The 24864-nt window shown below is 39.3% G+C and overlaps 1 protein-coding gene across 1 annotated transcript; it reads left to right on the forward strand.

The window, feature by feature from the left end:
- Nucleotides 1-3976: 3976 nt before the first annotated feature.
- On the forward strand, nt 3977-21503 carry ASB15 (ankyrin repeat and SOCS box containing 15). Its single transcript, XM_044244586.1, has 9 exons — nt 3977-4083; nt 5506-5558; nt 5649-5780; nt 7330-7488; nt 11883-12128; nt 13836-14007; nt 15832-16402; nt 16901-17054; nt 21263-21503. Exons 1-9 carry the CDS (start codon nt 3977-3979, stop codon nt 21433-21435), a joined length of 1767 nt encoding a protein of 588 aa, XP_044100521.1. The 3' UTR covers nt 21436-21503.
- Nucleotides 21504-24864: the final 3361 nt, after the last annotated feature.

A 24864-nucleotide genomic window follows, 5' to 3' on the forward strand; every position in this document is an offset into this window, starting at 1 on the left:
TCCCAAGCTTTGAGTGAAAAGTTGGAGAAAGCTTGTGTTAGGTAGGGGTGTTTCACCTGCTAAGAGTTTCCTCACTATTTCTATCTGGCTGTTGTTAGGGATACAAAAGAGTTAAAAGTCTTAGATAACTTTCTACTGGGTTGTAGTTAAAATGACATCTAAAAAACCAGAAACAAAACTTTCCACAGATCAACTCAGTTCTCTAAGGAGTCTATGGTACTGGAGGTCCAAATTTCAAGGAGGGTTAGAGCTGAGCTGATGATTTAAATAGGTAAAAAGGCTCTGGATGCCATTATAATCCCAGGGCCATGCAATCCCCCTATCACCACAGTGATACCAGCGAGAAAGGCAGGAGGCAATGCCACAGGCTAAACTTCATGATCTAATTGTGCTGTCTAAAGGACTTGGGGCTTGTCTGCAAGTAAGGAGTTAACAGCTTCTTTCTCTTGAGAACAGCCACTTGCTCCCAGTTGACTAGTGGTGAAAGTATAGAGAAAGACAGAAAAGAACAAGAAAGTAGGATACTTCCTTTGGGAAACTAATCATCTAAGTGAGAACAGAAAACACAAATGTGTGAGGAACTGGCCAGGCAAAAACAAAAGGAGTGTAAATTCAGATAATGGAAAAATATCATAGAAGAGATGTTCCCAGATAAGGAAGGCCAAGCGGGGAACTGGAACATTGTAGCAAGGCTTCCACAGGAGGAACTTCTTGACCCAGGCCTGAGGCGGTGCGGGTCCTGAGTGTGGAAGGTCTGGAGGGGCTGGTGAAGGTAGAGGGGTAAGATACGAGAGCACAGAAATGAGAAAAAGGAAGCCAAGCAGAGTGGGCCACCACACCTGTTTCATTGGAAGAAAGGCTCCATATCTCAGTACCACAGTCAGTTGTATGAATAAAGCAGGGCCCCTGCTTATGTTAGTGGGTTTTTCATTACCTCATTCATTCATTCATTCATTCACTCATTCATTCAACACACATTTAGGGACCATGGACCTTGAGATGGCGCTTCTCTAGGCACTGGAGATACAGACTAATTCTCTGTTCTTATTGATTTATATTCTGGGGGGGGGGCAGGGATATAGGAAATAAACCAATGAACAATTAATAAAAACAAACTACTACTTGAATCTATTTGGTGAATAAGACCCTTAGGACACATGTTGGCTTTTTGAGTAGACTGAAATCTTATGGTGTGATGAAATGTGCTTTCCTCAGTCTGCCCCCTGTTGGGGGCAGTCCCCCAACATTACCACTATTCTCTCTTTTCTGTTCTAAGATGATAGGAGGGCACTGGTACAGAACAATGAAAATACAATCAAAACAATGCCATCAAATTCATGTGCAGGCTGTCCACAGTTCAGTCACCCTGGCTATTAGCATGTGTAGAACTGTCCTTAAAATTTGAGCTTAGCTAAACTTGAACAATGAGAGGCAGTAAAGCAAATATCAACTGTGTTTTGAAAATTGCCCACAGAAAACTGTTTTTGTTTTTTTCTCCTTGGAAAGACACACCACTATGCAAAATTTCAAAGAGGTCATACACTTTGGCTCATAAAGTACAATTAATCAAAAACAATCATATGGATCATTAAACCTAGTTACAGGATTATTTTGATTTCTACACTTACTTAATTTCCTTTCTAAGATTTACTTATTTGACAGAGAGGGAGACAATGAGGGAGGGAACACAAGCAGGGGGAGTGGGAGAGAGAGAAGCAGGCTCCGCTGAGCAGGGAGCCCAATGTGGGGCTCGGTCTTAGGACCCTGGGATCATGACCTGAGCCGAAGGCAGATGCTTAATGACTTAGTCACCCAGGCGCCCCCATAAATTTCCTTTCTAAATAAGAGAAAGCAACTGATCCAATAGTAGACACTCCTTTAATTTGATATTTGGAAGACATAAGCCAATGAGAAATAGTCTACGTTTTTGTGTTTTTCTTCAGAAAAGTGGATGCTAATGGACAGAGTTGAGCTATGCAGGGGAAGAAATGGAGATTCTCTAGAAGGGTTGGTCTCCTCTGGGGATGGAGTTAAGATGGTCCTTATTTCAATTGTTCAAACGATGCTTCGAGACCATCAGACCTTACAACTTTCCCTGTCAGACCAGCCAGAAAACAAAAAATGGGACCAAACAATAACCAGGTGAGGGTTCAGATCGAGAAGCATCATGAACATCACTGCCACAGTATTCTTCTCTTTTCTGAGGGAGAGCAACCCAAGACTGAAACCCTGCCACCTCGGGATAAGATCAGAAGACTAGCTGCTAAAAGGTATCTCTCCTCATTTGTTACCCAAAACACTAAACGATGAGACATCTTTTAAACTATGTTTTGTTGAAAAATGCTCAAGTCAGTTCAGGAATTGCACAGACCATAGCACTTGGGTGCAAATGAGAAGATGTTGCTTCCTTGGGGCATGGGCAGCACTCTACCAGATTGTACAACTTGATAAGGGGAGATAAGGCTGGATTTCCTCAGCCAAGAACACACGTGTAGTGCACAGCCTGCACCACTATTTCTGTTGGCTCTGTTGAAAGAAGTGAGTGCGTTAGAGACCTGAAAGAGCCATCAATAAATTATGTAAATCAGCCCAGGAGCCACTTTGGTTTTTGGCTCTTCTTGGAAAGCACAATCTCATTTTTATTCTGCTTATTGTTTTCCAGGTTAATTTACCTGCCGGCAGGTTCCACAACAAAACCTCTCTTAATAAAGTTGGTCTTTACCACACTTACCCCTATAGTAGCAGTGACAGCATCCCTAACTGCATTAAGGATGTGCCTTTGCCAATGTGTCAGAAAGGATCTTTCCAAGGCCAGCACAAGTCCACAGAGGTGGATTTCCCTGAGCACTGGAAGAACTATGTGGTCTATCTCACCCAGCAGACCCAGTCAATAAGGAGATTGCCCAAGTGCTTATAGTTGTTTGTTTGTTTTTTTAAATCACATTAATCCTCTCTTGTATTTTAAAGTTCTGAAATTTTGAAACTTGTTCACTTCATACATGAAACTAGACAGTAGTTTCCCAGGAAGAACATTGCTTGAAATTCAAAGTGCTCTTTTTTTTTTTTTTTAAAGTAGGCTCCACACTAGACATAGAGCTCAACGTGGGGCTTGAACTCATGACCCTAAGAACTCATGACCGCAAAATTGAGACCTGAGCTGAGATCAAGAGTTGGACACTTAACTGACTGAGCCACCCATGTACCCCAGTTCTCAATTCCTTCTGTTTAATGTTTCATTCATGTCTTCTCTGTTTGTTCTGTTAAATTTCTTGAGCGCAAGGCTAGGCCACTGCATTTGTGACTTTCTGTTCTATTTTAATTCAACAAATGTTCATTGAGAAGTTCTCTGGGCCACACAGCTTCTAGAGTCGTAAGGGGTGCAAAGAGGAGTGAGGTAGAGCCCTTCCCTCAAAGAGCAGAGAGTCTTAGAAGATGTTGAACACAAACAGAGTAACTGCATGTCAAGGCAGCCCACGCAAACCACTACTGACGTGAGGAAAGGAATCAATTAGCAAATTAGCAAACACAGCACATGCAGAATTAAAAGTTAGGAATGTGAAAGGCTCACTGTTCTCTATTCCTGTCTCCATCTTATTTCTTCCTGGTTTGAGTTTAAACTTCTAATGGGCTCTGTAGAGCAGAGATTCACAAAACTGGTGGGCTGAAATTAGTGTAAGTCAGAAGCATGGGAAAATGAGTTCTAAAAGCCTAACTACAGTCATTAGTGGAAAAAAATTAAAAGCCCCAAATTAGAAAAAGCAGACACTTAAAGGGCAGGTAATCAAAGCTTTCAAAAGTTAGGATGGGCTTCATATATAATACGGATTAAAAAGTTCACTGCTTTGATGTTTGCTCAATGGGGAAAGATGAATGCATTTTAGTTTTCCATTGTGCATTGTTCACATTAACTGTATGTACTGTTCTGTGTCATTTGCTGATAATAAGAAACCGCTTCTTTCAAAAATTCTATCCAGTCATGGATACTAATGATGACCTTGATGAAGACCATCTTACAAGTTATGATATTCAGCTCAGTATTCAAGAAGCCATTGAAGCCAGCAAGTCTGTGTTTTATTCTGAAAGGTAACATTCAAGTTGACTCTTCTCAACAAAATTTCTTTTTGACATTCATTTTGTTGTCAGATAAAAGGAAAGACACTTCCTGGGTCTTCCTCTAGGAAAATGCTTACTCTTCTTTCCTGGCAGGGAATTCAGTGGCTTTGCAAGGACCACTGAGCATAGGTTTCAACAATACGATCTTCCACAAACCCCCACCTTCTGTGGAAGATGGAAATAACCTAAATGGGAAATTCTTAGCTGACTTAGTTTGTATAAGACTGCCTATTTTTTTAAATTAATATAAAATCTAAAAGGACAATAAGTAATTTGAACAAATCTGCAAGTATGGCTTATAAAAATAAAATATAGATAAGTCTATAAGGAGGTCTGCTCTGAATATTTTTTTAAGATTTTATTTATTTATTTGACAGAGAGAGAGAGAGAGATCATAAGTAGGCAGAAAGACAGGCATAGACAGACAGGAGGAAGCAGGCTTCTGAGCAGGAGTTACAGAGTCTGAAACGGAAAATGTAGATTTCTGTCCTGAACAATACACATTATACTTCTAACAAAAACAAATGTTAGTTTGCATTCTATTGTAGTATTTAGAATCCTATATTCTGAAATTTAGTAGAATAGATTCTGTGCCATAAAACTATTGCTTTTGAGATTCTTCAAATGGACATAGTACCTTTAAATCGGGTCTGTAATTTTTTGCTCATCTCCAACAGAGTTCCTACGAATGCTTTCACAACCCTAGAATGCCAGCAGATGTTTCTGTTTAATAGAGTTGAATCAAATTGTTATGAAATACCTTGTTTCCTTTGAATAAACACACACACCAGAGATTTGCCTTGAGGATTGAAACCATGACCTATTAGGCCAACAACTAGGAGTTTGTTCAGTAAATGCTCAGCCCATTTTCACTTGTACATCAGTTGATTAAACACTCTAACATCAGTGTGGATCAACTAAGCATATTAAGTTCAAAGCAATAAGCTTTATTGAGCATAGGGTTTTTAAAATTTTAAGAACTTTCTATTTAGAGACCTTTCTATTTAGTCCCATCATTTTACAGATGAAGAAATCACCACCCAGAGAGGTCAGCTGGCTTCCCCAGGGTCACAAAATCATGAAGCCTGAACCCAACTCTTCTGATTCAGACTACAATTCTTGACTCCATTTTCATTGCTTAGAACTAATTTCAGAGATGGTGTTACACTCTTGAATTCTGTCATCTGCACTTATGTGCCTCTGTCTAGTGTGTCATAAATATACTGTGATTCTTAGACACTTACATTTTTTAAATAGATAAAACTAGTTGTGTACATTTCTTATAGATCTCGATTATTAAAATTATGTACAGAAACTCAATATAAGTTAAGTGTTTGGGTTTTTTGACAACACCTCTTGGATAAATATGGCTTATTTTTCTTTCTCTGGTAGATTTGTACCACTGAGTGATCAAAACAGAAAACTTGTGGAAGCCATAAAACAAGGTAAATGGGTATAGTGTCTACGATGGGACAGGTTGGAGCTTTCGCTTTGCTGAGACAGAGATGTGTTACAAGCCCATGTGTTTCATCTAGGTCACATTCTTGAGCTCCAGGAATATGTGAAATATAAATATGCATTGGATGAAGCTGACGAAAAAGGATGGTTTCCATTGCACGAGGCTGTTGTTCAACCCATTCAACAAATACTTGAAGTTGTTCTGGATGGTAAGAGAACATAAAATTCCTTTGACCAAACCGAAGCAAAAATGTAGAAGTTTTGAGTGTTCCCAACAAACATAACAAGCAAAAAGAAAACGTAGAATAAAAGATTATTTGGAATATGAAAAAGAGAATATCTATGTTTTATACTCAGAGTATAAAAATTAGTACATTTTATGGGACGCCTGGGTAGCTAGGTCAGTTAAGCGTCGGACTCTTAATTTTGGCTCAAGTCAAGATCTCGAGGTTGTGAGATTGAGCCCCATGTCGGGCTCTGCACTGGGCATGGAGCCTGCTTAAGATTCCTCTCTCCCTCTCCCCCCGTCCCCCTAAATCTCACATCCACACCCTCTCAAAAAAAAAAAAGGAATTAGCACATTTTGTGAGGTTCAGTGTTCACCCTTTGCATCCTTCTAAGAAAGTAACAGAAGTTGGCTTAAAGATGTGGTTATGACCTAAAAGTAATAAAAGTTTATATATATCATGAATTAATTGATTTGAATATAAAGTTTTTGCTTTTGGGAGTTAGTTTTTAATTTTTCATCTGGAAGTATCTCTTGAGTTAACAATTTCCAAAAAATCATTATCATACAACAAGTATATTTACAATATTTTGTGCTTATATTACATTATTTTTTCCTAATATAAACATTAGTAAATATCATGTTAAATGGACCCAGAGTTAATATTAATAATAATTTTGATAATTCTGATGTTGTAGCACAGTATTTGTCACACCTTGACAACTTTTAAAATGTCTTGTGAGTGCCCTATCTTCCAATAACCTTCAATGTTGCTCCCTCATTCTATGCTCTAGGATAGAGACAGTCATAGCTACTTGACAATCAACTGTCCAGCCAGCCAGCCTGAAAAAAATAGCTAAGCAAATAGACAAATAGATACAGAAGGTAATGTTAAGCATGTTAACATGGTATTAATATTAAGCATGGTATTTTCTTTCTTTTTTTAAAAAGATTTTATTTATTTATTTGACAGAGGGAGAGAGGTCACAAGTAGGCAGAGAGGCAGGCAGGGGCAGCGGGGGTGGGGGGAAAGCAGGCTCTGTGCTGAGCAGGGAGCCCGATGCAGGGCTTGACCCAGGACCCTGAGATCATGACCTGAGGCAAAGGCAGAGGCTTAACTCACCGAGCCACCCAGATGCCCTAAGCATGGTATTTTCTAACATATTCTGACAGTATTCAAATATATTTTCACTCCCCCATTCACAGATTTCATTCGAGAAAAACCAATTTCAGGTGCAATTTCAATAACAATACAAAGGATTGAGGAGTTATGTTACAATTTATCAAAAAATAAGAACTTGCAATCCATTAAAAAGAAAACCAATCCCCTGAAACACAGATTTTGGTTTTTCTAGCTGTCAAGTCCATGCTCATCTATTTATATGAACTATCATTTGATAAAGTTTAAATCATGTCTTTTTATCTTTCTTTTTCATTGTTTGACTTCATGCAATGCAAAGTAATGCTGGATTATTCTGATGTCTGTGATATCCTTTAAACAAAGAACTCAATGCAATATTTTCACATCTCAGCATCCTACCAGACACTCTGGGAGTTCAAGACCTCGGATGGAGAAACACCCTTGACACTGGCAGTCAAAGCTGGTCTCGTAGAAAATGTAAGAACTTTACTAGAGAAGGGAGTGTGGCCAAACACCAAAAATGACAAAGGAGAGACACCCCTTCTGATCGGTAAATGACCTTTTTTTCCCTAGAACTTTTGTAGTTTGAGACAAAGAAGTATTTAATAAGTATATATTGGAAACCACTACGTATTGAAGTTATGTGACCTCATCTCCTTCTATTCCCTGAGCTCCTCCCCTAACACTCATCTCATCTCCCCTATGATTTTGGTTTTTTAATCCTACAAAGAGGTCAAATGTGAAAGATTCTTCAGCACCAACTAACAAGGAGAGATCCAACCTTGGAGCCAGAAGTGCCAGTATTAGCAGAATATTCTCTAGGAAGGGTTCACTTGTAGGTAAGGTTGCATGTGCAGTAAGTAGCCAGAAGAAAGACACCAGGTTCACATCAGAACAGTGAGGCACCAGCAGATTCTAATCACATAGATGCAACCCTGGGCACCTACAGTGGGGTTCCCACCTATGACACAAGGAATGACAGTAAACCTCAAGGTAACATTTATCAGTTTTTTCTCAGTTGGTGTTTTCCTGCTATTTTTGTTGACCAATAAAAATTGGCAAGTCTGCTTGCAAAAGTGAGATGAGATTAATTACAAATGACCAGAGACAACATTTCCTGTCACTTTGGAATCTGTCACAATAAAGTTGTGCTTCTTAGAAGTAAACCAGAACTCATCCTGAGCAGTTTCTATGGTTGTATCACCACTATTAATATGATCTGTATTATGTTTAAAGGCATTTAACAGGGGGTATTTGCAATGACATCCACATATGTGCTGTTGTTTCTCTAGAGAGTTCTATAGATATCTATAGATATTTGATTTCTGCAAATCACACACACACACACACACACACACACTTTTCCAGAGTTTATATAGTATCTCACATTGCAAATGTAGAATTATTTTCTACCTGCTATTCTCAATTCACTTAAGGAACAACTTGGTCATGATTATCACTGGTTTGATTTCTTTTTGCTTTATTTGCTTCTGTTTTTCTTTAATGCTTATAACAGAGCATTAAGCATTTACATGCATTTCAAAGTGGTACATGTGTTTTCTCTACTCTAGCAATATCTGAAGTGTGGGAAAGGAAGTTGGTCACTGAGTTATCAGAGCCAAAATAGAATTAGAACATCTGGAAATCGTATTTTTTTTTAAAGCTAAATGATAATATCAGGAGAAGACAAAAATCTCATGAAGGAAATTTTCTGAAGGTGTTTACTTATGTCTCCACATATTTTCTTGCGTTACCTTTTCCAGGACCTTCTTTGTGGAGCCTGTGTCAAGTATTTTTAGGTTCTATAGGTAAATGGATCATCCATGACACCTTCCCAGTTTTCTTCTTGATTCTATAGGCTACTTTGAAATTTACTATTTACAGTCCATTAACTTATAAAAGGAGAGGTAAGTGAAAAGTATGCCATTTTGGATTTTTCTGTGTGATGTCATTTTTAATTTTCTTAGCCCTATGCCATCCTCTTTGTCTTTATTATAGAATATCCTTAGATGGCCAAACAAGTATCACGTTAGGTCCTGCCAGGGCTCTTCTTCCCCATCCACCATCTGGCCCTTCCTTGTAGTACTTTGAGGTATTAGAGTTGTCACACAGTTACTTGCTGAGTGCTAACTATCTAATTTGTGATCATCTGATGCTTATTAAGGGGTATTTTGCAGTCAGATTCCCTCTCTGCCCACCCTCCAAAGTTGGTGTCACCTTTTTCCAGTTCAGGATTGTCCTGGCCACTGGGGTCCCGGGGGGAAAAGAGGAAGCCCAGGGAACCAGAGAGCACATCTCAGTTCCACTGCCCTCAACTGTCCTACAACCTTACGCCATTTACAGCGCAGGTAATATTCTTCAGACATTTTGTTTCTCACAAATCAATATACATCCTCTTTCCTCTATCTCCTCTTTCGATCTGCAATCCTTACCAAGAAACCTCAGAAAAATGTCTCTTCTCTACTTGTATGTCTTATGAGTCACAAGATAAATCAGTGCTGATAATAAGACAATTATATGAGCAAAACACATATACCAGAGAAAGAAAGAAAATGACAGAAATTTAGAATAAAAAGGAACAAGTGCCAGCAAACTATAAAGTGTTCAAAAGTGCCTATAATGTAAACAAAAGTCTCTAATTCCCTAACTCTTCCACTGAAGTTTGGTTTTCTTAAGCATTATTTTTGAAGATATGTAGATATATATTTATTTTTACTATGTAAGTTATTAAAGTTTTATTTTACTTAGTTATGTTACACAAATACTGTGTGCCTTATTAGTTTTCATTATTTCAGCCATTTATTGATTAAGAATGTTTTCGTGGGTTAGGTTGGAAGGGATTCCCCGTGACTTGCCTTATTATTTCTACAGGAAGTAAATATATTCGTAGTTCCAAAACAGTTAAAATGGCACGTAAGTTTTTATTTTTAACATTATTTTAAGTTGTGGCCTATATGTGATATTATTTTCATGATGAAAGACTAATATCTCTCATCAACATGTTTTCTGAGTCAAACAAAAGGAAAATAGATTATGATGGAAGAGATTCATTATTCTAATGCGCTTTTTTCCCCCAAAAAATGCAATAGGAGCAAGAAGATAAATGAGGACACATATGTCTTAGTTCATTTCACTTATTGGTGTTTTTCTCTGCAATGACACCAGCTAGGATGAGGTCATTCACTCTAATTAGAGCTGCCAGGGGCAGGTGGGCAATTCAGAGGAAGGCATTTGTCAACAGACTCTATTTAGTGAGCGGGGGAAAACGTGAAATCTCACCACAGTGACGGCTTGCCTGCCTCCGAATGAAGTAGGCAGAGCTAGTCTTCGTCCTCCTGCGGGAGCTCTTTCCCTCGCCTTGGCCTTTGATGCTTTCTGGATTCTGCCCGCTTGCTCCCCAGGATGTTCTACATGGCCCCCCATCTCCTCCTGCCTTTCCTGGCAAAGACCAGGACTCTTGGGTCTCTCTTCAAATAGAAGACATGACAGGCTTCTTCCCTAGACTATAAATTCCACGAGTGAGAACCAAGTCTGACTTTGTCCCGTTGTCCACAGTGTAAGGCAACAGTGCACCTTCCACACAGCCCGAGCTCATGAGCCGAAGGAGCGAATGAATGAATGAACGAATGAAACTGTATTTACCTCCATTCGCAGGGAGGCCCTCGTCCTTCTCTGTTTCTTACTAACATTTTACTTACTGGGACGCCTGGGTGCCTCAGTGGGTGGAGCACCTGACCCTTGGATTCAGCTCAGGTCATTGCTTATCTCACGTTCCTGCGCGGGAGCCCTGAATCAGCCCTGCATCCGCGCGGCGCCTGCTTGAAGTTTGTCCCTCTGACCCTCCCCTACCCCTCACTCGTGCACGTGCGTGCGTGCGTGCGTGCGTGCGTGTGTCTGCGTGCGTCTGCGTGAGAGCATGCGTGCGGAAGCGCGCCCTCTCTATCCTAAATACGTCTTTTAAAAAAGATTTTACTTACTGATAAGAGAAAAAGACATTACATCTTCCAGAATTATTTGTACCTAAACTGGGACAGTCTCTTAATAACTCGAGGTGGGGGGAGGGGCGAGCTTTTAACTGTAAATTGCTCAGAAACGGCAGAGGGACATCGGATCTAGTGGATCTCCTACACTGCAGTACATTCGCTGTCACCTACTTCACCTGTTTACAACAGATGTATCTAGAGTCTTAACACTCTCATTGCTGGGGTGCTTAGGGAGCTTCGGGGATTAAGTCACCGATTCTTGATTTTGACTCAGGTGGTGATCTAAGGTCGTGAGATTGAGCCCCGGGGTGGGGGCTCGCTCTGGGCACGGGACCTGCTTAGGAGTCTCCCCCTGCCCTCTCTTGCTCTCTCTTACCCTCCAAAAAACCCAAGAGCATTCTCATTGCTAACGCCCCATTAAGATCACGGGAAAGGGAAGTTCATTTAATACTCGATGCTTTGTTTGGTGGAGGAAAACAAAATGAAATAAAAATCTTTCGGTGGGGAGAGGACTTAATAAACATTTACACATGTGGCACCAGGATTCTAGAAGTGATGAAATTAGAGTAATAATAACAGTTGTAATTTATTGAGCTCCTACTACACTAAGCATTTCCATACATGACTTAATTTATTCAACCCAATAGTGGAGGCTATTTTTATTTCGTTTATTTTCATTCTCTAAATTTTAGAAAGAGTATACACAACATCCTATTTTAGGGATGTGCCCTATATTCCACGAAACTCTTAGCCCACCTCAGGCCAGGGTCTTAAAGAGAAGTCAACATCATCCTGGGTATGAGAAATAGAAGGGAATGAAAACCACAGTATCCTTCTGTAGAAGAAAAGGTAATAGTGAATATCTGTTTTCATGCTAAATTTTGTAGTTCGTTTCATACCATCTGAAGGATCCAGATTCATACACCTACTGTTAATATTCTTTTTTAAAATCATCTTCCAGCTGTGAAAAAGGGCTCCTACGACATGGTATTCACTCTGCTGAAACACAACTCCAGCCTTGACCAGCCCTGCATCAAGCGATGGTCAGCGATGCACGAAGCGGCCAAACAAGGCCGCAAAGACATCATAGCTCTGCTGCTGAACCATGGAGGCAATGTCCATCTGAGAGACGGATTTGGCATCACGCCACTGGGTGTTGCTGCCGAGTATGGTCACTGCGATGTACTGGAACACCTCATCCACAGAGGTATGGGAAAAGGAATCACATGTTCTTAATGATTCTCCTGTCTCTCGATTTCCTTCTCTACATCCCTCCTTGGCTTCCCTTCCTTTCCTGGGTGTACCTGGGCAGCAGGCTTTGGTACTCCGCACCCCCCCACCCAACCCCCTTGAAAGCCCCATCTTCCGTGACTCAGTTACACCCTCTACATCCCGACTTACCAGTCTGCGTGGTCACCTTGGCTGCTCTCTCTAGAGGTGGCCCAGCCTCACAGACATGGCTCGCCAGCACCCCACACTTCGCTTCTCCAAAGCGGAGTTCCTCTTCTTTCACGCTTTTGACATAACAATCGCTCTCAACCAAGACTGAGTGCCTAGATTTAGTTCTATGCCCTCCACCGCCTTCCTTTCCAAATCCAGTAAGTTGCCGAGTCCCATGGTGTCTCTCCCTCCTGCTGGTACCGTGACAGCCCCATTGGTTTCATACTGGGCAGGCTCCCTGCATCTTCCCTGGACCAGGGCAGTTCTTTCCTTACCATGCTGCCCATTTCCGGACTCCCCGTCAGAGAATCCACGGGACGTGTTGCCACTCGGTTGTCCCCTGGGACGGACAGCTACAACGGTGCACTCAGAAAACTCTCGGGAGTCATGCACAGGGCCCCACTGCTTCATCCCAAATTGTTTTTCTGGGTCTGTCCCTCACTACGCTCAACATGTGTCCTGTACCCCAGCTGCACGAGACCAGCAGGATTCCGGAATATACCCACATTCCCTCTGTCTGGCCTTGCGCCAGGCCCTTCCCCTCATCTGGAATATTCTCCAACATAACTCAGTCTCTTGAAACACCTCCTCCCTAAAGCCTTTCTTGATTCTCCCAACAGGCTGTGACGTTGCCCTCCTTTGAGCCCTGCAAGGGCAGAACCCAGAATTAAGAGACCCTTTTATTTTTTTTTAAGACACCAAATTCTTAAATTGGCTTCTACCACTTCCTTGCGGTCCAACCCTAGCCTTGGTAAAACTTCTGGTCCTCGGTTTCCCCAGTGAAAATAAAGGCTGGGGCCATATGCTCCCTCAAGGTTCCTCTCTGGAGAAAAGGCTAACATTTTTGCAGCCCCGCACTGTGCAACCACATTGAATTGTCATCTGGGCCCTATGAAGTAAACAGCATCACTCTAGTTTACAGATGAGGAGTAGATGTTCATAGAAGTAGCTAACCCAGGCCCTCCCCCTCTGCTGTAGAGCCAGAATTCAAACACAGACCTCCTTCTACATCATGGCTCCTAGTCCTGATGTCACTTGAATGTCACGCAGCTTGTATTCTTTGATGAGATTTTGTTTCACTTCCCCCCAAGCTGCTTCAGGTAGTCTTCTTTATTCATTTTAGGATCTTCCACTGGATCACACACAGCACCTACAGGACAGTTGTTGAAACAAAATAGAGTGTTAACATTGTCTTTTAATTAAGCTATCTACCCCTTTCCTTTCCCTGGGAGCATTTGTCTACAAGGTAAACTGACTTGTTGATTTCTCAGACATTGTTGAGATGCAAAGATTCTCTAATGAAACAAAACATGCACACATAATTGTTTATTGAAAATACCAAGAACACAGATGTTCTTAATCCTATACTTTTAAGTCCTAGTCAGAAAGGAAAACAACACCTTATTTTTAAGGGCACTGTCTTGACAATGTCATAACTCCAGTTTTCACCATGCCATGTGTTTTATATTGCCAGGTGGTGACGTCTTTGCTCTGGCAGATGATGGCGCGTCAGTGTTGTTCGAGGCAGCAGGAGGGGGCAATCCCGACTGCATTTCCCTCCTGCTAGAATATGGAGGAAGTGGAAATGTTCCCAACAGAGCGGGGCATCTTCCAATACACAGAGCTGCCTACGAGGGACACTATCTGTGAGTAATAAATCATAAGATGATCATTTTCAGTTGAAAAAATACAAGCTTGTATATACAGTAGAATCTCAAGTTTATCTGTATAATACTTCCCAAAATCTGAAAAGAAAAGGACAAATGGAAATATCTGTCTGATTCTTTTCCTTTTTATTTTCCCATACTTCATGAAATTTCCACATTGAATTATAATACTTATTTTTTTAAAGATTTCATTTATTTATTTGACCGGCAGAGATCACAAGTAGGCAGAAAGGCAGGCAGAGAGAGAGAGAGAGATGGAAGCAGGCTCCCTGCTGAGCAGAGAGCCAGATGTGGGGCTTGATCCCAGGACCCCGGGATCATGACCTGAGCTGAAGGTAGAGGCTTTAACCCACTGAACCACCCAGGTGCCCTGAACTTACACTATTTTTGTAATAAAAAATGTTTCTTCTGGAGGAAAGTAAGTTATAATTTAGCACTCTGCACAAGCCAACCAAATATGCCTTTCTGTTTCGTTTTGGTTCTTTTTCCATTGCGTTTAACAAAAGGCTACAGAGTTTCTGAAACTTCTGCATTGGGCAAAGGATTTTGTGACATATTACCAGTATTACTCCAATTTTTACTAATACCAGAAGATATTATGATACAATGTCAAGTTTATCCTTGAATAGAAAAGTTTCATTTTAAGTTCAGATTTCCTAATTTAAAAAAAAAGTTTGGATAGATTTTAAAATCACAGCATGTGCCATAATCAACACATCAACAGAAATTTATAATCACTATATTGAACTACCTACCATAAGAGGATGCTTTTAAGCAATTGAATATATTTTATATGTTCAAAAACTTGAAATCATTAGGCTTTATTGCTTTCAGTGGCCACATTGGCCAAGTTAAGTGGCCAGTGTCACCTAATTGACGCTAAGTGACATGTTGTTAAAGTTTACCTGGATTTACTCCCAGCGTTCATAAATTCACATATGGTAGCTCTGAATTAGGCACAAGAGATCAAGTTATCCTTGCCTGTGGCTCTCCTGCGTGTCTAGTTGTTCTGTCAAGTGTGAAATTCACAACTGTTTATCACAGGTTCTTAGAAACAGAGGCTGTGGTGAGTTATCTCCATTGGACTGATATAGATTGATAGAATAATGAAGACTTTTTTGTGGCTGATAATTCAATTGCAAGTTATATGGAAGCTGGTAAGATGTGCATGGCCCCTGCTGAAGCACACTCTACTCAGGAAGCAGTGAAAGAGAAGTAAGGAATGAGAATTCAAAAGCCTAAGCTCTCGTCCTTGCTCCCCATCCAACTGTGTGACCTTGGACAAGTCATTTCACCTCTGTGGACTTCCTGTTGCCCTTCGGTTAAATGAGGGTTTGTACTGAGCAATGTCCAAGGTCACTTCCTGTGACTCCAAGATTCTCATGGTCAAGATTATGAAGCATTTTTCTATGTCATCAGATACGCCTATCTTTCTTTTATATTTTTCCCATTAAGTAGCTTTGGTTGTTTATAAAAGAATGCTTGCTCTGGAAAGAATTGGAAGATGGGGAGGTTTTCCAAGGAATCACAATTCTAGGACCAAACATAGGACATCCCCAGGAAGCATAGGATATTCCCCAGGAATATTAAGAATGGGAAACTAAAAGCAAAACTAAATTATACTAAACTAAGTTATCAGCCAATGGACAAAGGTTAAATGTAACATGTTTTTGTATGGCGTTATCTAGAGAAAATCAAAGAAAGTAAACAAACTGCATTCACTTGTCTAGTGAGGAAGCTGGTTTATTTAAGCTGTTCATTTTTTTTCATGCCGTGTGGATATTTGACTTTTTTTTCCTTTAGTGCACTGAAGTATCTTATCCCAGTAACATCCAAAAATGCAATTCGGAAAAGCGGGCTAACACCAATTCACTCCGCAGCAGATGGACAAAATGTGCAGTGCCTCGAACTGCTTATTGAAAATGGCTTTGATGTCAATACCCCACTCGCGGACCACATTTCTGGGAGCTATGATGACGAGCGGAAGACGGCACTGTATTTTGCCGTTTCTAACAATGACATCCAGTGCACCGAAGTCCTGCTGGCTGCAGGTGCAGACCCAAACCTAGACCCCCTCAACTGTCTGCTTGTGGCAGTGAGGGCCAATAACCATGAAATTGTCCGACTGCTTCTCTCCCATGGAGCTAACGTCAATTGTTACTTTATGCACGTGAATGACACGCGTTTCCCCAGTGCCATTCAATATGCCCTCAATGACGAGGTGATGCTGCGCCTGTTGCTGAATAATGGCTATCAAGTGGAGATGTGCTTTGAGTGCATGCATGGGGACATCTTTGGAAATTCATTTGTGTGGTCAGAGATAGAAGAAGAGGTACTACCCGGGTGGACATCTTGTGTAATAAAAGATAACCCGGTGAGTTACATCCTTTTTTCTTCCTGTTGGGTCAACATCCTAACGTTTGCTCATTTAGGGATGTTCCAAGAAGAGAAAAATCAACACTTATATTTTTCTTGTTCTTGAATTTGGGTTGGCAATAATATGCGAATATCAGCATAAAACTAGGCAAATGAGATTCTTTCTTTTTCTTGGATTGGAAACTGAATGTGGAAGCCTGTGAAAATGTATGCAATTCATCATTTATGCCTAGTTGGTGGAATGTTGGGGATGGAAACATGGAAAGAAGAATCATGAGAAGAAACATGATTCTTCCATGTTCTGTTCATTGCAAACACTAGAAAGTCATGCATATGGCTTCAGGGCTTAGAGTTTCACAGATACAAGCGGTTTATTTTTACTTTTTGTTTGTTACAAGGAGTGTATTTTATTTTCTGTAAAAAGACAAAGCAATTTTTCATAACAAAATTGAATGCTTATGTACCTTACTAAATTAAATTTTATCAATTCTCCCAGTTCTGTGAGTTTATTACAGTTCCTTGGATGAAACACTTGGTAGGCAGCGTTATTCGTGTGTTAATCGATTACATGGATTATATTCCTCTGTGCGCTAAGCTGAAGTCTGCATTAGAAGTACAGAGAGAATGGCCAGAAATCCGTCAAATACTAGGTAAAAAAAGGAAAAAGTTTTGCCTATGAATTTTTTTCCTGAAGAATGTATATAGGTGAAGTCTCTTAATGCCATCATAGTGCTACTTCATTTTCAGAATTATCTGGGTTTTTAAATCATCCTTACTACTTCCTCTGATATAAGATGCTAATTTTTTGCTTTTCTTGATACTTTCCAATTCTTTAATTGTGTAATGATTACTACTATAACTGTATTAACATTTCAGCTAGAACTCATTTTTTTAAGAGGTAACTCCTATAATACCATAAGATATGTAGACTGTAATCTCCATGTGAAGAGGCATCTATTTATTTTTGTATTCTGAGGGCTTTGCATGGTACTTAGTGAGTAGTAAATAATAAATACTGAGTAAATGAGTGAATGGAATGAGTTAGAGTTATCCTTTTTGATATGCTCTCTCTCAGGTATTTATTGACAAATTCATATCAAAATTCAGAAATCAGGTAGCAGAACTGAGGGAAGAATTAAAAATAAAAAGAAAAAATTAATTTCAAATTTAAAGACTGAACTAGAATGAAAGCAAGAACTAATAATGCAATAGATAATACCTTCAGAGAAACAGCAGCTGAAGTGGAAGAAAAACATTTAAATAAAATAGAAATGAAGGAATAGATCAAAGGATTGAAAGTCAATGACAGATATTGAAGACAGGCGATAAAGAATAAAGAAATGAACAATAGGTTTCCTTAAAAAGGAAAACAAAATTGAGGGAACAGAATAAATACAAAAACCTGTATTACAAGAAAAATTTGTAATAAAAAGAAAAGACAAAACTACAAATTACTATGTCCTTTGGTCATGTAGGCAAAAAGAACAACTGACTTCTGAGGGAAAAAAAATCAGATTCTCCCAGGCAGTATTGTTCCTCTGCTCACCTTCTAAAGAATGCCCTAGGAAATGAGCTTCAGACAAAACAAAATAACCGGAGAAGTAGTGACATAAGGACTAGTACTGAGCACTAGACAGAATACCAAGACCAAGTGTGAGCTAAAAAGGAGGAGATCTAATATGTAGGGTTGAATGTTCAGATACTGTGGGTATGACACGACAATTTTAAAATGGGGGAACACACATAAAAACATTTTTTAAAAATACCAAATTAATGGTGGTGGCATCATATTAATATTGTTATCTGAGAATGAGAGATACATTCAGTAAGTGAGTGATTGTGGGATATTCTAATTCTATTATTTTTTGTATCCTTGAGAATACAAAGGATTGTCAGTGTGGAAGAAAGGAAACACAGATGTAAAAGGTTAAAGAAAAATCTAGTAGTACTGAATTGAATTGGAAGTATCAGTATGAACTCAAGCTATTTTACCTGAAGTGTGTTTGTGTGTGTGTGTGTGTGTGTCTGTCTGTCTATAGTAAAGGCTTAGAAATAATGGTAAACTTAGAAATAATGGCAAACTAGGGATGTAATTAACATCCCTAGACTGTGGTCTTGAATGACCATTTCCTAGGGGGGAAAAAAAGAAAGGACGATTTCAGGTCTCAGGAAGGAATGTGTAAGATGAACATGGAATATCTGTCATTCTATGTTGTAAAGAAACTCTCAAAGACTACCAGGCACGCCAAAAGAATTTAGGAGCCAACTTGAAGAGGCTCCTACTGCCCAAAGATGGGACAATTCGGCTTCCAAAGGGTAATTATTTCAGGGAATTAAAACCAACTAAATATGTTTAAATATGATATTTTAAAAAATTGGTCAGCTCTAGAGAGTAAGAAAAATCAATTCATTGTCTTGAAAATTGATAAAAGATTTGAGCATTTATTCTGCCTTATCTATATGATTTGTGCCACTAGTAACCAAAGAGTAGATGAGGAAAGGCATCTCTTTATAAAAATATTCCAAATAATAAATGAAAAATAAGTGATACAATTAGATGTCACCACTTTGCCGCCCCCAGTCAGCTCATGGACGTAATCACCAAGCATCAGCTCCTCCTAATTTCTTGTCATGTGGCCCTTGATGAAAGAACACAGCACCAACTATCATTTTGCCAAAGAGGTCAGACCTGAGTCTGCTCAAGTCTCTGGGTCCAGCTGTCAACTTGCAAGAAATAGAAATAGCCGTGAAACATGGAAGGCAATCCGAAAAGTTTAGGCTGTGGGAAACCACAGGGCTTTTTGGTTCTTCAAAGATGAATTGAAAGAAAGACAAGAAGGTGGAGAAAAGAACCTGTGGATTAAGAGACTTAAAGTTCCTAACAAATTAAAAAATATATAGATAGATAGATAGTGTCAATATAGTGGCACAGGGATAGCACACTTAGCTGATGAAGCTCTAAAGGAAAGGATTACTCCCATGGGGCGCCTGGCTGGCTCGGTCGGTAGAGCAGGCAACTCAGTCTGGGGTTGTAAAATTCGAGCTCCATGTTGCGTGTAGAGATTACTAAAAAACAAACAAACAAACACCAAAATCTTAAAAAAATAAAAATAAAGAGATGACCATAATAGTCCAAATCGTGGTAACGTACAGGGAAGGAATGAGGATTGTAATGCATTATGGAGGGACTTCTGGGACGACTGAGGAAATTCTTCTATTCATGGCATGGGAGGTGATTCAAGATGTTCATCTCATAATCACTAATAATAACTTATGAAGCTATACCTGCGTGTAGTTATTTTATATTTCATTTTGCAATAAGAAGGTTAAAACATTTTGGAGATTGTAGGAGGGAAAACAGACAAACAAACCCAGAAGTCTTAAATACGTGAATTACCTAGAGTTACAGCCCTGGAAAACAACAAAGCAAAGACTTGAACCCTTGTCTTTCTTACTTCAAACCACTCTCTCCAACAGCACTGTGCTTCCTGTCAAAGGCAGAAGAGAGTTTGCTTCTAACTGGTAATTAATTGTCCATGTGTTTGTATTACAAAAGAATAACCAATTCTGATGGCTGTAGAAAGGCCATCTAAGGAAGAATACCAGGAAGGTGTTAACATTGTTTCAGTCACCCATTGATGCAACTGGAGAGGAAGTCAGTTGAATGCTGTGAGTGTGGCTAACCACTGGATGTCAGGATTCCTCCAGACATACGTAAGACCCTACATTTGTTAAAGAAGAAAATAAAATAAATTTTTTTTTAAAAAAGATGGGCTTATTTTGCCTATTTGAGTAAGAATAATTTTGCCTCCATAGTTTTTGAAAAACATTGTTTTAATTTTTTTAAGAAGATAATTTGTTTCTAATCACAAAGGCAGTGGAAATGATGTCTTTATTACTGAACTGAGTGATAGCTCACGTTATTGAGTGATTACAGAGTGCCAACCAGTTTTCTAATACTTCACATAAATTAATTTATTTGATCTTCAAACAACCCTGCAAGATGGGTCACATCATTAGCCACATTTCACAGGTGAGAATACTGAGATAACAGAGTTTAAGTTCATGGTCACACAGACACTAAGTGGCAGAGCCAGGATTTAAATCCATGCCAACAGTCCAAAGCCCACAGCTAAGACCTGTGCTCTGCTGCCTTTTCATTAGCTCGTACTGCTGGAATAATATATCAGTGTTGTAATATAGAGAAAGGAAGAGTTAAAATCAAATATTTAAGTAACATTAGATTTGTTTGAAAATATAAAATGTTTGGAGAGGGTATGTGTTATGGTCAGTACTGTGAATTGTGTAAGACTGCTGATTCACAGATCTGTACCCTCGAAACAAATAATACAGTATATGTTAATATAAAGCCCAGCAGGGACCAAAAAAATTTTTTTTTAATTAAAAAAATAATAAAATAAAGACAGTAGGTTAAAAATAAAAAGAAAGAAAGAAAATATAAAATGTTTAGGTGTCAAACACTGAAACAAACCTAAGATTGAATCATTTCTATCACATTATATACTCAATTCTAAAACATAAATAGGAGATGTGAGCATTTGCTTTCTTAAGTCAATTCCATTCATTCATTTAACATATCTTGGCTGAACACCCACTATGAGCCAGATTCTTATTGTCACTGAAAGCAGCTAAATGCTTGTCTTCATGGAGACTGCATTCAGGAAGAGAGGTCTGGGACGTTTAATTACACTTAGGATTTCTCCTAAAATCGCCAGTTGCTAATGGGTGCATACCTGTTTTTCAGAATGACTTTATTAATGTTATTCTAAAACAGTCTGTATTTTGCAGTTCAGTCACTAATATTGTCTTTATTTTATTATTTTCCCCAACATTTTAGAGAATCCTTGCTCATTAAAGCATTTGTGTCGGTTAAAAATTCGAAGGCTTATGGGACTCCAGCGACTCCGCCAGCCAGCCTCAGTGCAGAAGCTCCCTCTACCACCAACCATCCAAAGATATATATTATTTAAAGAGTACGATCTTTATGGACAAGAGCTAAAATTGCCATGATTTAAAAGATAATATTTTAAATGTGATTTAAAAAATATTTTTAAATGGAGTTCATTCAGAATTTCTTGGAATCATTTTATATTGTTAAGTGTATTTAAATCCATTTACAATTTTATAACAATATTGTGTTCTTATGGGGACACCATATTGTACATCTTTAAAGACCTTTACATTGTGATTTTTTTAAAAAGCTGGTCAGTATTTCGTATGTGAATTTCTATTAATTATCTTCACTTCCAGCAAGTCTTCAAATTCTCCCCATCAGATGTCTCCTACAATGTCCATCTCTCCTGCATTTCTACAACAAAGAACCACTGTCTTAACCCCCCAGTTGTTGGCTCTTTCCTTCCTTTTATACCCACACCGAGCTCCTTCTTGCCTGCGGATACACACTGTCCTCTAGCTTTTGCTCCCTCTGCTGCCTTTCTCAAGGTCTTTAATAACTGCCTTGTTGCTAATTTCAGTGAGCATTCTTAGTCCCTTCATCTGAGTCCTACAGCATCTAGGACTGCTGTCTGCTCCTTGCTTGAAATGGCTTTCCCTTTGTTTTCAGGACACCTTGGTCTCTTGGCTCTCCTCTCCCCTACCTCCCCAACAGATCGCTCCTCTCTCTGGCTGCTTTTTGTGGTGCTTCTCTCCTGCCAACCCGTTAGTATGTGTCTTAAGCTCTGTTTTCTTCTTGTGCTGTGTTCTCTGGGAGAAATGTCATCCACGTCAATGATTTTAGTAACTAACTGTATGCAGTTGGCCAATTTACATCTGAAGTTCAACTCTTTCTCTCATCCTATGTAAGCAAGTGTTCTATTGGACTTTTTTTTTTTTTCTAAAGATTTTATTTATTTGAGACATACACACACACACACGAGAGAGAGAGAGAGAGAGAACAAGGAGGGAGGAGAGTCACAGAGAGAGGGAGAATCGGAGACTCTCCACTGAGCAGGGAGCCCAATGAGGCTCCGGGATCCCAGTACCCCGGGAGATCATGACCTAAGCCAAAGGCAGATGCTTAACCCACTGAGCTACCCAGGTGCCCCTCTAATAGACTTTTTTTTTTTTTCCCCTAATGGACTTTTTAAACACAAAGGCTCCTCAAACTCAACATGTCCCCAAAGAAACTCACTACCTTCCCCCCTCCTTTTCTGGAGGAAGATAGTGAGTTTATTTGGGGACATGTTGAGTTTGAGGTGCCTTTCCTATCTTCTCTAGCTCACTAGTTAAGCCCAATTATCAATACAGTTTCCTGAGGAAAAACCTGGACGTCAACTCCAACCATCCCATTTGTCTTACCCAATATAGCAATTCACCAAATCCTGGTTAAGTTTGTCCCTTGAAGACATCTTCTTCTACTCAGTCTTACGGATTTGGCCCTAATTCTAGCTATTATCTTCTTTTACCTGGGATGTTATAGTGCTGCCTAACCGGCCTTCCTTCCTGCCGTCTTGGTCCATCCCACACACATTCTACCCACAACATCCCAGAGTGATCTTTTACAAATCTAAGTAGAGTTTCACTCCCCTGCTTATAATCATTCCCATTGCTCTTAGGATAAAGTCCAAAGTTCTTCCTGGCCCTTCCTGATCCAAATCCCTGCCTTCCTCCTTAGCTTTATCGCTTGACTTCTCCCTTACCCCTCTCCTTTAACCTTACTAAACACCTGTTAGAAGTCTATTCTTCTAACAGTGATTCCCAGATTTTCAGATTGTATACACCTGTAGTTTCTGTCTTGTTAATTTCAAAAATAGGGTCATCTATTTTTTTTAAAAAATCTATCATCTACTATCACTGTCATTTTATAGAAGAATGGCCATTTTAATGCCAGAAAGCCAGTTGGTCGTAAAACCAATTATTGTAATTGAATGACTTTAGTTTTGAAAAGACTTACCACATTATCTTCATTTCCCCATTGATGGGTGAAAATTTCATTCTGGCTCAGCAAATATCTGAGGTCCTTTGTTTGGGAACCACTATTATAGAAATAGACCATACTCTTTTACCTCGGGGTCTTTGAATTTTTTTCTGTGCCTGGAATCCTCTTTCCATCTCCTTCTTCCCCTCTCATCCCTTAGAAGATCTCTCCCCGGGAGGGGAGGTCCTAGCACAGCACTTCTCAGGCTGTATTTCAGGCCCCAGGTTCTCACCTGCCTGCCCCACTAGACTAGAAACTCTAGGAGGGCAGGCTCTTTGTCTGTTTTGTTTTCCAGTGTTTTCTTAGAGCCAAACACATTCCCTGGAGCACAAAGTTCAATAATTATTTGTTGAATATATTGAATGAGTACATTTTATGTAAGACCCTGACAAAAATAATCAGTGACCTCATCACTATCATGGTAAATTGATAGTTCTGAATCTGTGAATTGGCTATGTAACCTTAATCATGTAATTATTTACATTTGTTTTTCTTAGATTTTAATAATATGTTTTCCTTATATTTATCTTTAGAGTTACTGTATTTTTCCAATGGTAATACCTGATTGATTTGTGAATTTTTTTTTAAAGATTTTATTTATTTATTTGACAGAGATCACAAGTAGGCAGAGAGGCAGGCAGAGAGAGGAAGGGAAGCAGGCCCCCTGCTGAGCAGAGAGCCCGATGTGGGACTCCATCCCAGGACCCTGAGAAAATGACCTGAGCCGAAGGCAGTGTTTTAACCCACTGAGCCACCCAGGTGCCCTGATTTGTGAATTTTTTAAATTGTATTTAGTTTCAGTTATCTTTAGAAGATAAATAAGCATAAAAACAAATGTGAGATTAGAGCTACAGTGTTAACCCTCTTGTATTCCCTAGAGGATATATTTTTATATAACTTGAGCTGTAATGTATTTAATTAAAACTATAATGTTTTGTGTATAATATTGCATGATTCTTCTATTGTTCAAGTTGTGGCTAAAGGCACTGTTACCTGTAAGTATTGTTCTGAGTAAATAAAAACTCATACTGAAGATGTAAGTCAACTATCTGATATTTTAGATATTCAATAAATCAAAGCATTGACATTTTCTTTAATGTATTTTTTTGTAAGCACATTCAAGCTGCTTCAGATATTAAATAAAGTCTAGTATACTAAAGCAGTGACATTTTTCTTGAATGCATTTTATGTATTTATATTCATGAAATGTTTGAATGTAAAGATACTAGATCCTGGCCCATGTTATTAGTTTTGCAAGTGGGTCTTCTGACCCTTGTGACTCAGGAGAGAGATGTTTTCCATGAACCTGACACAACTGTTGTATCTGAAATGGATTTGACCTTTTTTTCTTATATTTTGAAGTTTCCTAACTGTGCTTTTGTTTGTGAATGGGCCGGGTGGTAAGGGGAACTAATTTCTATCTCATTAGGACTGTTTCTCCCAGAATATGTCACTTAATCTGGGAGAAGGCAACAGCTGCTTCTCCCTATTGAGCCGCAGGAGAAGCCAAGAAATGGTACCCT

This window comes from Neovison vison, chromosome 4 (assembly GCF_020171115.1).
Source record: "Neovison vison isolate M4711 chromosome 4, ASM_NN_V1, whole genome shotgun sequence".
In the NCBI taxonomy this organism is placed as follows: domain Eukaryota; kingdom Metazoa; phylum Chordata; class Mammalia; order Carnivora; family Mustelidae; genus Neogale; species Neogale vison.

Excerpts from the sequence above, each read along its gene's own strand:
- ASB15 (XM_044244586.1), top strand. The coding sequence starts at position 3,977 with ATGGATACTAATGATGACCTTGATGAAGACCATCTTACAAGTTATGAT. Across the intron at positions 5,781-7,329 it reads ACTTGAAGTTGTTCTGGATG|CATCCTACCAGACACTCTGG; the intron begins GTAAGAGAACAT and ends TTCACATCTCAG. Across the intron at positions 12,129-13,835 it reads GGAACACCTCATCCACAGAG|GTGGTGACGTCTTTGCTCTG; the intron begins GTATGGGAAAAG and ends TTATATTGCCAG.